Source organism: Zonotrichia leucophrys, chromosome Z (genome assembly GCF_028769735.1).
Source record: "Zonotrichia leucophrys gambelii isolate GWCS_2022_RI chromosome Z, RI_Zleu_2.0, whole genome shotgun sequence".
Classification (NCBI taxonomy): domain Eukaryota; kingdom Metazoa; phylum Chordata; class Aves; order Passeriformes; family Passerellidae; genus Zonotrichia; species Zonotrichia leucophrys.
The window spans coordinates 45852913-45867988 of record NC_088200.1 but is presented as its reverse complement, the minus strand read 5'-3'; the positions used below and the strand labels follow the sequence as shown (position 1 = coordinate 45867988).

Here is a 15076-nt window from a genome sequence, read left to right as displayed (position 1 = left end):
TACCACGTCCCTACCCTCGCGAGACCTCCCGTCCGCCACCGGCGTCCGAAGACGAGGCGAGCCGGACGCGCTGCCTCATGGGAGGTGTAGTCCGGGTGCCGGTATCCCTCCAGAGGGCCCTTCGTTTTTTGTAATCGGATTGCAGAATTTACGCGGGGGGAAAAAAAACCCCCACCAAACCAAAACAAAGAAAAACCCCAAAACCAAAATGAAATAAACCAAAATCCCAAACAAAAGCTCCCAAAACCAAAACAAAACAAAAAACCAACAAAACCAAAATAATAATAATAATAAAAAACCCACCAAAAAAAAAAAAAACAGCAAAAAATAACCCCTAACCCTAACAAGAAAAACTCGCACCGACAAGCGCGCTGTGCGGTTCAAACTTTTATTCCAAGGCATTTCAGCGGCCAGACTTGCAGGCCCTCACAAGACCACGCATCCCAGGCTGAGGGCGCAGCAGGCCCGCGGCTGCAGAGAGTGGCCTCGGCCGCAGCTCCCGGCGCAGCGCTGCAGGCACGCGGCCCACACGGACAGGTCGGCCTGGTCCTCGGAAAGAAATGTCAACAAGTCCGCCTCCAGACCCATTACCCCTCTCCGCAACTCCTCGAGAAGTTACTGTGTGCGAGCAAATGCGCAAAAGACTCACCAGCACTTAGCAAATAACTGATTGAGATTTTATTACAACACTTTTTAAAAAATAACTGTCGCCAGAACTCTTAAATTCAATTCCCTCTTTTTTCCCAAATTTTCTTTTGTCTGAAATCTTTATCTCTTTACTCTCTTGCTTTCCTTTCTTTTCACAATCTATTCCCCTTTCTTATTTAAATGCTATTCTTATACCCAAAACACTTTAATATTGAAGCATTTACTCCCTTTAGTCTCAGGCGCCACAATTGATAGCATCACGATGGCCATAATATTTGCACACAGAAGGCATGTGGAAAGAAAGGAAGTCCTTTAGTGCATAAAGCACTCTTGCCAAAGGAAAGCTCTAAGCGTCTAAGCTCTGTAGGTGCAGAGCCTAACAAAAGAACCTGAGAAAATCCAATAGACAAAGTCTCTTACCCCTTCCAGCAGCAAAGAGGTAGATGAAGCACTGCTTTTCACATAGACTGAAAGTGGGCAAATCCTCATCAACTCCTTTTGTTGGCAGCCCTGTATGCAAAGCACTGGGGTGTTCTCATGGCTGCTACCAGCAGGAGAACAAATCACCAGTAAAAATCAGATTAGTTGGATATATTGATTAGGCTACCTGGCTTGTAGAACTGGAGCCTGACACCCGTGCTAACCAATTAATGTAGCATGCATTCCTTACATTGAAAAACCCAGGGTTTTGATGCAGCTAAGTGAAACAGTACTGATTTTTAAAAAAGTATCCCCATAATCTCTAAACTAGGCAGGTTCATCTTTAAAAAGGACAAATCTAAATCAAACATGGCAAAGGTACATTGTATCAAAAAGACATTTTTATGCTTCTCTATTCAGCTCTTTGCCCTGTAGTGTAAGGACCATTTGTGCGTGAAAAATCCTGTTGATCCTCTTCATCCAAATCCAAAATGTCTGGGACATCATCTGACTCTGAAGACAGGTCTGTAATAGCGAAATCTGGAACCTGTGTAGGAATGAAATTTCAATCAATTCAAAAGTAAAACTAAAAAAATTTGTGCAGTACTCCTTCACTGAAGACAGGACACAAAGGTGCTCAGCATTTCTAGAAATCAGACCAAACATCCGGATTACAGAGTGAAATATGCTCAGACACAAAGGCAACAGGAACCATTAAGACAAATCAAATACTACACAAGAAAGCAGTTGCTCAGAAGGTCAGATTTTATCGTAGAGATGGAAAAGAGCTGAAGGTAGTAGACTGAATTTAGTGAAACTAGTGACTGGAAACTTAAGAAAGGAGGTTTTCAAACTAATGTTGCCTTTCTTCTTTTCACCAAAGCAATGGACTATACAAAGTTATCTGCCCTGAGGAGATTGGTACAGATTGATACTGTGTTGCTCTGCCTGCCTACTACATCAGACCTTTTCTGATGAACCAAATACTTGGAACTGCAGTCTCGCTTTGGCCTCTGTTTTAACTGCATGAATAGTATTCTGTAGTGCTAAGCAGCATAGGGTTTCAGGAATTGCCAGAAAGACATCAGTGGATACATGGATGTTAACAGACTTCTAAAAATGTTGGCTAAGACACTTAGGAGCTTAAGTACCAACCCTTAAGTCCCCTTAGTAGGACTTGGACTTCTTAGGCACTTCTGAAAAATGGGATAAAATTACGCAATTTACTTCATAAGTTTTTTGCCCCAACTGAAGAATACTCACATCTGTAATATGGTTAATGGTCAGTTTTAATGTTGGTGATATGATGTACTTGGAACCAGACACAGTATCAGCAAATAACTACTGCTGCATTTTGACAGGACCTTGGTTCTGCATGTTCAAAACAATAGCAGCTTGTAGGCATTTCTGTAACTTAAGCACAGCACTGACTGAAGAGACATTTTAATGCATTCCCTAACTGCAAAACATCTTATGATTTACTTTAATGAAAGACAGTAAGCAAGAAAAATCTACGCTTTGCCTGCCGGGATGACAGGTCAGAAAGGCAGACAATGTATCAAATAAAGGGACTATTACTTCAGCTATCAGGTTGTACACAACACAGAAGCACTGCACAGTAATTTACTGGTCTTACGGAATAGGTCGTCACTGGACACCAGGGATCTTTGAAATACTAATTTTTTATTAAAACTGATCTTTAGAAGAATTTAAGCAGCATGTGACTAACCAGGCATTGTTATGAATACCATGAAATGCATATACCACATTGGAAACTTAAGCTTGATCAAAATAAGATCAGTAATTTTTGTTTCCCAAAAGATCAAAAAGGCACTAGGAATGCAGGAAACACGTCTTTCTACCAGCAAGGATTATCTTGCAGCTTTTTACTTATGGCAGTTTTCCTAAAATTCTCATTACCGTGCTTGGACAAGGAAACAGACTTCTCCATTACCAGCACATGATCTTGTATTTCATACAGCAGTACAAATAGAGATATCCTAAAAAGATTATCCATAGTCCATATGGATAGTTTTATGTATTATATGCATACGTGCTCAAATGGTTTTATGTATTTACACTGACCAAGACACAGCCACGTCCACTAAGTGTGTCTGACCAGTAAGAATTTTCTCTATCATTCATTTAATTGGTTTTTATTACTTACATCCATTTTGTTCTTAGTGACAACAGAAATATTGCCCAAATTTAAGTTTCTGCTTTCTTCATCTCCTTAATGCATGCAGCAGAAGAACCCGATTCCTTTAATGTAAGATTTTGATAGCCATGAGAGAACTTCAAATTGGAGTACATCTCTGAGTAAAACCTACTGTCAAAACTCACTTCAGTTTTGACCATGCTAAATTATACTGGAATATATCTGCACCAGTCTAACTAAAACAATGCAAAGCCCTTGGTGTTATGGAATTCCTTATGTAAAAGATCTTTACTTTCAGTTGACTCACTGTTTTCTTTCGACTTCCTATCAATTACTGAATAAAAAAGACTAGATAAAACTCTTCCTCATGCAATTTCTCTGTATGATTCAGTAAATCATTTACAAAGATATACTTGCAAAATCCCTACATAGAACAGTGCAAAAAAATACTATGGCGTTTTGCTGTCTTCATATATACATGTTGATGTCAATACTAAAAACTTCAATCTGTTTGGTTGTTGGGCTCAGTTTTTAGAACTGAGCCACTAGCATTTTGACACAGTGTCCTCATTTTGTGAGCTTTCAGAACAAGCGCTTATTTTTAGTCATCAAGAGACTGTATTATCCAAAAGAAATAAAATTGCCATGAATTGGCAATAAAAAAATATAAATTTATTTAACAAAACATTGCTGGAGGTATTATGCACAATCTGCTGCATGTAAGACTCTCTGATCATGCAAACTACTAACCAAGCATGCTTAAAAATAATTTTCGTTCCGTTTCATCTTTTTGAGGGTTTAAAAAAGCCTTTTAGTGGTAGTTACTGCTTTTTTTAAACAATGAATGAGAAATATTCCCAAATCCTTTCACCTATTTTACTAGCTATAAAATATTACCCTAAGTTGAATTCTGGAAAAGCTCATTGCAAAAATATTAATCTTGAAGAATAGGAGACATTTCCAAATGTTTACACCTTTCTTCAGATTTAGGCAAACTAACTGCATCTCCAGGCCTTATACAAATCTTATAATTTGGCTTTGACCAATGATATAAATATGTTTGCAAAACTTGCATACCATATGGAGCTATTTACAAATGCTTATATTGAAAGCTTTTCTAAAAAACAATTATCAGCAATGATAGAATAATAGTTCTCTCTTAAAATGCACCTGGGAAGAGGACATGTCAACTAGCATGAACAATTTTTGAGTGATCTCCAAAAGAGCAAAAGTAATTTTTTGAATTATAAATAAATCCTAAATAACTTTACAAGTGATAATGATCTTAATATCAGGTTAGTATTCTAACCTTTACCACCCCAAGTTTTATGTGACTAGAAGCCTTTGACATTCTTCCATTTAATCTAGTTTACCTGCCTTGTTGAAAATAGTTGAATCTACTTCCTATAATTTTCAACACATCTGGTCCTACCTTTTTTAAAAGGTTCCAGAGAAACCTCAGTTTTCTAGCTCAAGCTATGTCCTCAAATATGATTTTGACTAAGAGGAAGCAAGCTTTTGTGCAGTGCAGCTGAGCTGTTCAATACATACACTTTAAGAGAAACATGTAAGATGGCAGTATCTCAGCTTTCCCTTCTTTTATTTTTGAGGAAGCACATCAGCTTCAGTCAAAAACAGTGGCAAAAAGACAAGACTTTGGAAGGCATCATTCTTGCCTCCACTGGATATGTTAATAGTCCCTTTCTCTAGCTGCACTAGAGAAAAATCATAAGTTCTGTCTGTAGAGCTGCAGTTAGACTGAAGTGTGGAATATGCTATGCTAAATTACCCGCAATAAGATACCCATGCAAGTATAGTTGCAAATCAGTTTAAATATTCAATGCTGTCCTTATTAGCAGAATCTAATAATCTTAATGACAGAATTTTATAATATTTAAAAAATCAGTAGTAGCAAATACCAATTTGCTGCTACTCACTCATCTCTTCCACTAAGGAAGAGCTCCTAATTCCAGTGGGGGTTGGAGGGTTGTGTGTCTGTGCACAGAAACTTTAAAACATTTGCAGAGTGGGCAGCATCCTACAAAACAAGCACCTATCACAACAGCATCCTTGATTTCCACTTCATCTGCTTGCTGAGATTTAGTAAAGATGGACAGCCATGCAAGAATACAAACCAGCAACACAAGACAGAATAGACACAATGTACGGCTCCTGCATTAATGCTAGATGATGCTGTTTATTTCTCAGTCCTTAAAAGACATTGAAAAGTTTGAATATTTTATTTGACTGATCACATCAGGATGAAGTCCCAGAGCAACTAGACTCTAAAACGCACATAGAAGAATGGGAATTCCCTTCTTTGAACAGCCCACTACTCCCACAACTAATTAGTTCCATTCCGTTTCTGAGCAATCTATAATAGTGGATTCACTCCACAAGTATTATTGCAAATGGAGATAAAAAGGATATTCTTGCTGGACCTATGCAATAGTAAACTTAAATTTATTCCTGAAAGCACTATGTCTCCAATAGTCTTAAGTCAGGCCCTAGCTGGAAAGGAGTCTCATCATCTCATGTTTATTTCATGTTAAACACTGCCCTTATATAAAGGGAATATTAAAACCTGTAAGCTACAGAATCTTTACCTGCAATCCTGTTTTGCTACAGTTTCATTTGATACTGTGCTTAAAACAATCTTCCTTACACTTGTAGGCCAAGCCCAATCCAACAGATAACCCTCTCATATTAAACAGCTGGACAACAAGTAATCTGCTTTAGTGCCTACATCAAACCAGGTGGAGATATTTGTTCCATGTAGCAAAGTGAGACTATGTGGTAAGTTTTCTTTGAACTGTGGTTTTGCCTCACTATTTGGTGACTTCTTTGAAAATGGTGGCTGGCATTGCTACACTAGATGATTGTGATCCAAAGTTGTATAGGGCATGCATCAAGGAAAAGGATACAACTTACCTGGACAGCCCTATTTCTTAGAAACTACTTCTCTTCCAGTGGAGGTGTTCACAGGACTTAGTGAGAACAATTCCACTGAAGTAACTGAGCATTAACATACATTTGTCACTCAAGTTCAAGAGGAAACAAAAGTTAAAATGGTGATGCAGCTGAGAAGTAAACACTGCTTATAGGGAGTCAGAAGACAAAGCAGGTAGATGGCCAGCACATACAACACCTACTATGAAGGGTTGAGAGGGTTCTTTTGTCCACATCCATCTGTTTTCAATATTAAAACTTCCAGCAGCTCACAGCTTAGGTCATCTTTAAAGGTGACAAAGCAAGGATCAGCAAAAGCAGCAGTAAAGCTAAGACTCAATGGGTAGATACACAGAAATTCAAAAGCAAGGAAATGGTGCAGCAGTATCTTATCTATCCATCAATACATACACAAACATTTTCAATGCACATCTACATCGTTTGCATGTCAAACTTGCTTTCTGCTGGACCCAGTTTGAGAGAGACACAGAAGAGCAAGTTTGATTGTTTTAAAACAAAGGAGACAGGCTTTGACTACTAAAGCATTTATTACTAACATACAAAAATGAGTTACAAAGCAATAGCTACAAAAACACACAACAGCAGGCACTTTGGTACAAACAGCATGAATCTTTTGTTTATACTGCATATTAAAAAGTGTGTTGATAATTATTTGGTCAATCACTGGAACAGTATTCATGGAGCATCTAGATGATGCTCTTAACCATATAGTTTAGTTTTCAGTTAGTCCTGCACGGAGCAGGAGTCAAACTTGTTGATGCTTATTGGTCCATTCCAGCTTGAGATAATCTATGATTCTGTGGTCATGTTAATGTGTAATACAATAATGAAATTTGTACAATTAATGTTAACACTGCCACAGCATTTTACTCCAGCTGACTCATTCAGAAACCTCGCTTTCAGCTTTGGCATTCTGCACTCACAGAACTTTTGTCAGGAATGATGTAGCAATAGAATTTGAAAGTCAGATGCATATTTATCAAATGTGGGATCTGCAGTGAACACAGCATTCAAGTGTACATAGCTAGACTGTAGAGCTGTTAAATGCATTTCACAGTATGTAAAGCTTTTATATCTTTCTGGTAGAGATTAGGCAACAAAATCAAAGGCCTTCAGCTATGGTGGGTTTCATTTAGACTAATGGTATTTATACCACTGAAGCACAATGAGGCGCTTGACAGACTAATAGGGCATCTTGACAACTGTCAGCAGCAATACTTAGGCACTTGAATCTGTTTTAAGAGTGGCTTAACTACACAGGACAATGCAACCCATGTGTAAGTGTCCTGGCCTCTAGAATCCCCTATTCCTGTATTTATGAATTGTTCACCAAAAAATGGTGAAAATGGATTTTTTTTGCCAACTACACTTAGGCCACTCATTTGGTCAGTCAGCAGAGTACATGTGTGCTATGCAGCTTGTTCAGTAGTGTGTTCAGGCTGTTTGTCTTTTTGGCTGGAACTCTCCTCCCCTTCACCTTTGCTTTCAGCATGCTGAATGCCAGGCAGTTGTAGGTAAAAGGGACCTACCAGCCAGTTGAGCGGTGTGTTGTTAACAAGATAATCCATCACATCATCCAGAGACTCCTTCATTTTCTTCAGCTGTCCTTTGCTAGCTGCAATGAAGCTGTCTGATAATTCTTGGAAAGAGGATGCTGACCGAAAGCTCTGGTAGACATCACCTGCCATTGACCCAACACTGTAAACCTGATCCTGTACATTCTGTGGCAGCCCCTGAAGGCTTGAGACCAGTGTGAGGCAGGTGGTCTGAAGCTGCTGAGTGAGGCTCTGTGCAATAGCTAGAGTTCTTGACTCAATGTGCTAGAAAGAACAAGCACAACAGCAAATTAGTGTCTTTTTATGACTGTAGCAGCTTTATGTTGGTCAAGATACATAAAGAAGCAAAGTAAAGTGGATACAGGTGACATAAAGCTATAACAGATAATAAACCAGGTTTTTAGTCTGAAGCATCAAAGACTTAGAAGTACTTGGTATTTCTTCAACACTCAAGTACTTTGTGAAAAGAAACTGATAGCTTCTACCCAGCAACAGTCAAGCAGACTCTCATTTCAACTCTGGATAACAAGTCACAGCAGGTAAGTACATTCTAATCAATGAGCTATCCCTGAAAGTTATGTGTAGGACTGAGTGAGTCTGTGGCTAAGACTGCTGACAAATCATTATTTCTGGTCTGGACACATCACATAATTGGTTTCTAACTAATCTACATACAGATATTCCAATATGAGTTTTCATGCTAAATAGGATAAGCATTCTCAAGAGAGGAGAATGAACCTGAGTGTTTGCAGCAAGTAGACCCATTTAAAGAGTTCAAGACCCCTAGTTCTCAGAAGTCAGCTGTCCTTAGCCTCAGCATGCAGCCTCTCTCTCACACACTTTAGAGACTGTTAGTTTGCCATTACCTTGATGAGATAAAAAATATTGATTTCTGGTGTACATTTACATCTATTTACCTCAGCACTACGCAGATCATCACCATCACTTTGGCCTGTATTTTTCTTCCATTCTATCCAGGACTGATAAAGCTTTTCCTGAGCACCAAGAAGTTTCTTATTGGCACTATTCACGTTCTTTCTGGCATACTCAATCTGAAATAGAGCCAAATAAGGAAGTAGAGCCAAGAATCCAAACAGTTCCTCTAGGGCTTCTCTACCCTGACTTTTTTGTACTCTCCTTTTAAAATCCTTCAGAAATTCAGTATAAACAACTTTGGGTAGTGTAAGCATGCGTTTAGTCTCATTAAAGAATTGAAAACTGAAAGCAGTTTTAAGATGTTGTGTAGTGTTCCCCTCTGCCTTGACTATTTCCCCATCCCCCACTGGCATCCTACAGGAGGAACTGAAAGTGTATTGAAACCCATGACTCTGTGTGCAGTTTGTCATGCACATAAAGATGTTTGCTGGAATAAAGACTGCTGAAGTACCAGAAATACTCAGAGATAGAAGCAGCAAGAGAGCAAGTCCCAAAAGAATTTGAAATTTCACTAATAAAAAGGATTTAAAGGACTGATGTGTTTCTAAATTGCATGACACTTTCTCCACTGAATGAAGTATGTGCCAAAACCAGCACTACAAAACAGGCATAAATTTAAACACATCACTTCTGTTTCTGCAGTGCTTGCATCTACAAGCAATTGCTCATTAGTTTACAGCTTAGCCTGATTTAGAGCTCTCCTGAATGATGACAAAAATCACTTAATGGCAAATTCTTTGTAGTTAATGTAATAATGTTCATGGATTTAGTCAGAGAGCAATCCCAGTTTTCCTGCGACTCTTTCAGCTATTTTCTTCACGCTAAACCAAGGCCAACGTATGGTTTTTATGTATCAAGTGAAAGTTTGACTCACCAGACTAACAGTGTAGTGGAGCTGAGAGATTGTCTCCTGGCCTTTCTGTTTAGCATCTCTAACTTTGTTTAAGGCTTGTTGGTAGGCACGTGTGCGGACCTTTGAAGACAGGGATCCTAGTCTAACATAGTAGCTTGGCTTTTGGACTCCAACTTCAAAGCCTTCAACATTTGCAGCTTCTTTCTCTAGGTATGTAGAAAGGAAGCAAATTGATTACTAGAGGAAACATTAAGAGGTCTGAGACAATTCCATCTGCTTAGTAATAGCTGAACACAGGGCTTGTTGAGTAGTCCTTCAGCACCATGATTAGGCTGATAGACCACTTTATAGAGAAATCCTTACTTTCATTCCGCTTCCTTGTGAAGATGCTGCTATTACAATCAGCAAGGTAAAAGACAGTTTGGGAGGCATGTGCCCCCCCCTCCCCCACTATGAGTATGCAATATATGGATGATTGCTTGCTTCTCTCCAATGTAAGCATTCCAACAAAATCAAACCTTCAAATCGTCTTACCTAGTTCTGCTTCTGTAAGTGGAAGATACTGGTCTACAAGGGTCTCTGATTTTGTGAGAGCACTGTCCACACCACTGCTCACCATTTGCACCACACGACTTCCCAGGACAGTGTTAATGCTGCCACTGACAACTGACTTGGTCATTTCTACGCTGTCTTGCACTGCTTCCTTAGTCTTGCCCACAACTCCAGTGATTGTGTGAGCAACAGTTTCCTTGGCACCAGTCACAGTGGTTGTTACAGCTTCTCTGGCTCCAACAACTACATCCTTGGCATTGGCAACAACCTGCCGCAGGACATACGTAGATTTACTAAAAAGTATTAACTAGTGAGAACTACAGCATTTTAAGTCCAGGAAATGATAAATATATGCTAAAGCTTGTACAAGTATTGGTTATCTAGGAGAAAATGTGCCCTAAAAAATATGTACAAGAGAAAAAAAGAGCATGACTGCCACACAGCTTTTGAAGTTTTCAAAAACTTCAGTGAACGTAATCCAGGCACTTTGTGCAAGAAAGAGACAAAGACTCAAGTTTTAAAAGACACCACCAGTGAACTGCACTCACAGAAAAATGTTGTCAAGTGATGGACAATTTAAAATAATATAAAAAACCAAAAAGCTTAATGGTCTCCCAAAGGCAACCAACAGTTCTACACATCAATCCTTGACTTTCTCATTGCTTCCAAGCTGTGCTTCAGGCACAGCTTTTTGAAATGTATCTCCCCTGGGTTTTAGTGATAATAGAAAAGAAATGTTTATGGTTCTTCTGCTTAGCATACATAAATGGAAAGAACTTACCTTGTCAGTGGGTTGATTCAGTATAGGCAGTCTCTCTTCAATTTTGTCTAGACCTATACAGGCATAGTTGTTGGCAACTACAACTATAAAAGAAATTACAAGAGTTGGCTTTAATTATTTTTCATCTAGTAAAAATCAAACTGAAAATTCCTCTTGAAAAAGAAGTCATGCAACACCCTTGAAGCAGTTTCCTCCTCTTCTCAGTGAGTTCTGAGTCAGCAAAGACAAAGAAAAAGGCAGATTTACAGTGCCAGAAAAAAAAATCCTCACTTGCAGGCAAAGAAAAGTCATCTGATAATTTACAAGCAACTGGCAGAAGCTGAAACACCTGTCCCTCTGCCATTCTATGAAACCAGGTTTCTGGTTACAACAGCCTTGTGACACAGCTTCCAAATTTAACCAGTTCTCAGTGTAAGAAAGCACAAGAGTAGCATATGAAACCAGGTGAAAGGTGAGGAAAGTGTTGAGCAAGAAACTGCATAATCATCTCACATATAAAAGTCATCCATCAATTTAGTATTATGAAAGCTGGAATCTGCTTTCACTCCGGATTATTACCTTTTTTTTTTAAGTCTTATCAAAGTGTAATCAGTTACACAACAAATCAGGCAACAGGTTCAGTCTCAGTCAGCTACATGAAAGAGCATTCAAGACCAGCATGACCATGTTAAACCATAGGCGCATCTGGATATAAAAAACAATCAGTTGAACTAAAGTTACCAACAGCTTCATCTTTGTCTTACTTTGTGGTTCCAGTTTCTGAATGATAGGCATAGCACTTGTCATGGCTACTGATGTAATCGTCTTCACTCCTTTCTCTGCTATCTCACACACTGACTTCAAATAAGGATAGTTATCCTTTGTGGTGATGTAAGCTGTGGACACCATATCATAGGTGGAGCTCACCAAAGGAAGGTTGGCAACCCTCGATACAATGTTCTGTTTTAAAAGAGAAAGGTGTTAGTAGACTCCCATTTTATGATCTAGACAAGGAAATTATGGGAGTAACTCAGACATACCTGCTGTGGATCAATTGCTGCCAATGCCATTTTTTCAGGTCTTGAACCTCACACAGCCTGTGAAAGAAGCATATATGAGCTACGGCATCATATCTGCTTCATCTAAGCACCAAACTTTGAAACCAACAATCTTCTTGTGATCCACTCCATTTACTGGGATCAGGATGTTCACGTTTCATGCATACAGGAATTCGATTCCATTGTAACAATTTACAACCCAAAACTTGGTTTAGGTAATGCAAGTACAGCATATGCACGAGACAGGCTTTAAGGTACAGCAGTTAATTGATGAATAACTGAGTGGTTGGATAATTTTTTCTAGAAGAATTAAGACAGACTTATCTGTTGAGCCATGACAAAAAAAGCCAGCCCGCAAGTTACTGAAAATCTAGTTTAGAATGTCCAAGTCTGACAAAGAACCCTCCACCAATAGCTTTAACCAGATTAGATCTTTTAGGGAGCCCACCTAAGGCTCACTCTGTTCTGCTTGCTAAGGAGTTAGCATTCCTGTGATACGGAGAGCATTGGATTTCCCTAGTGCAGAAAATAAATCTCCCTTATGCTAATTTAGAATAAATTATTACACGTTCCCCACTGAAACAAACTGCAAACGTTGATCATTCAACAAATCTACAGTACTCAACATTCATTCCAACACGTATTCATATGGAGAAAATACTAACAGCTGTCCCCACAAGAACCCTATAGAGTGGCAGGATATTGCAGTACTACATAAGGAGAACACACTGAAGCACACTGTCATTCTATGGACACAGGTAGGCTGAACTAAATCTGCAAAAAGCACCTTTTCCATTAATGATTTCAATAATGCTGAAGTTCCAGAAGAATCTGCATGAATGTAGGCAACAAAAAGGTAAACTAGGAGTCCATCCTCAAAAAGGTTGTGGCTTATAAGGTTTGCCACATTCGGTTTGTTAGGTTTGTCAAAGAGCCAACAGCAGTTTTCTGTGTCATATGTATGACAGCAAAAAAGGAACATGTTAATATTCTATCTGAGGTAAATAATTACATAATGGGCAACAAGGATAAAGGCATCCTGTTAACATCTTGCAGGAATATTTGCACATATTAACATATGTGTGCCATAAGGTAACACTGGTAATGAGATTAACCACTGTACATGGAACACACAAGGAAAACAAGAGGTACACAATGGTTATGGTAGTAACAAGGACGTTCTCATTTAACTTAACAGGTATTTAAATACCTGCAGGAACGTGCTATGTTTTTCACACAGCATTACAAATCAGATCACTAGAAGTACAACTGTATTTCACCATGAACTGCAAAGCATGCTACAGAACAGGTGAATACTCTACTGCCACAGAATCTGGACTCTGAAGGAAGAAGTGCAGTTACTTTAAGGTTCATTTAATATTCGTTGTGTATCTCATAAAATCAATCACACAGGGCACACATTTGAATTTTAGTCGTCAATAAACCAGTCCAGTTAGCCTGTGAAGTTATTCCTGCTCCTAAAGACAAGGAAGATAACTAGGATCTCGCACGCTTTCAGAGATCCCCTGAATAAGTTCAGCCCTAGCAAGAGTCAATCCATCCTCTGGAGCAGGTGAGTGAGACGCCTGGAATCCAAGGCCAAGCAGATTTCAGAGACGGCAAGAGTTTCTGGAGAGGAAAGCACACAGGCTACATCACAAACTTCATTCCTATTCTCCCCCTCCCTACGGAAGGAAGTGCGAGAAAGCAGCGCGATGAGCCACACACAACAGCCGCGGCGCCTGCTCTGGCTCGCCGCGGTACCCAAGGCAGGAAAGCACACCGCTTTCCCAAGCGCCCTTACGGGCCGCTTCCGGGATGGGGCATTCCAACGCCGCTCCCGGGGGCGGACGAGGCTCTCGGGACTTTCTGGTCCCGGGAGAACCTCGGCCAGCGCACCGAAGCACGCCGGGCCGCGGGGCGGGGGCAGCGGGCACGGCACGGCCCGGCCCGGCGGTCAGAGCTGCACTCAGGGCCGCGCCCCCGCCCGTTCCGCTCCGCGCCACCATATTGCGGAGTCAGCCCCGCGGGGCGGGCCGGCGCCGCCGCGGCCGCCGACAGCCGCGTCGGAGCACCGGGCCGGCCGTACTCACCCGGGAGGAGGAGCCGGAGCCGCCGCCGACAGGAGCACGGGCAGGGTCGCGGGCACGGGCGCCGCCGCCGCCGCCGCTGAGTGGGGAGCGCCGCCCTGGCCCCGCTATTTATGGGGCGTCACCGCCGCCGCGCGTCAGCGCCGGCGCGGGGCGGGGCCGGGCGCGCGGCGGGCGCCGCGGCTGCGGTCAGCGGGAGGGTAGCGCCTGCCCGCCGCTCCTGCGCTGCTGCTCCGGCCGAGCGCCGCCGCGCCCGGGCACCGACTGTGCTGAGCTGGGAGGGACTCGAGGGTCATCGAGGCCAGCTACCGGCCCTGCACAGGGCAGCCCCACACGGCAGTACCGTGTGCCTGAGAGCACTGTGCAAAGCTTTCTTGAACTCTGGCACGCTAGTGCTGTGACCACTGTCCTGGGGAGCAGGGAGCTTCCCTATTCCGTTGTCCAACCACTCAGGGGTAAAGAACCTTTTCCTAGTATTCAACCTAAACCTGACAGCAGAGCAGAATAAGTGGAACAAACAAGAGTTTTTAACTTATTTGAAGAGATTTATTACACCTCTGCTAGCATACATACCAAACATTTAAACGCGCTCTGCTCTTTTCATTACATGGTTGATATCTGAGAGCTCTCTTTGTTTCTTTTCCTGGTCATGTGGCTTCTCAAATGTAAACCACTTAGCATACCACTGCTACCACAAAATTAAATAACACCCTTTGTCATGAGTGACTTTACTGGGAATTCTAGACCGTTCCAGGGATTTATTTACTAACAAGTAGCACCATTATTTGCAGTACAGAAACACCCAAGACTCTCACAGCCCAGTGACACATTCTGCCAGAATGCAGTAACTAGAGATAGTACCAACCCCTTGACAGTCCTTGGCAGGCTAAGAATGTAGATTGTGGTCATGTTTTTTTCACAACTAGGTGTATTTTATAAACTTGGATGGGCTTATATGAAGTTTTGAAAATCTACAAATATGCCTCTTGAGAGCATTGCCTTTGTTACAGAGGCAGTCAGGGAGAATGCAGGGGGAGGAAGGGGGAGAGGATGACATTACATCTTGGATTGACCA

General features: G+C 41.1%; 2 protein-coding genes across 5 annotated transcripts in view; both read right to left on the bottom strand.

The window, feature by feature from the left end:
• Positions 1-15076, bottom strand: part of LOC135460117 (long-chain fatty acid transport protein 6-like) — a 370483-nt gene that overhangs the window by 66814 nt on the left and 288593 nt on the right. The gene's annotated exons all lie outside the window — the stretch shown is intronic.
• On the bottom strand, positions 375-14141 carry PLIN2 (perilipin 2). 4 transcript variants are annotated; one of them, XM_064736373.1, is made up of 9 exons: positions 14005-14141; positions 11894-11950; positions 11618-11813; positions 10875-10957; positions 10076-10361; positions 9563-9747; positions 8670-8804; positions 7726-8016; positions 375-1615 (listed from the first exon to the last, which is right to left on the bottom strand). In XM_064736373.1, exons 2-9 carry the CDS (start codon positions 11921-11923, stop codon positions 1481-1483), a joined length of 1341 nt encoding a protein of 446 aa, XP_064592443.1. In that variant the 5' UTR covers positions 11924-11950; positions 14005-14141; the 3' UTR covers positions 375-1480. The 4 variants fall into 4 exon arrangements, with proteins under 4 accessions (XP_064592443.1, XP_064592441.1, XP_064592442.1 ...); XM_064736371.1 differs by having other exon boundaries at positions 382-1615; positions 9563-9753; XM_064736372.1 differs by having other exon boundaries at positions 382-1615; positions 9563-9751; positions 10080-10361.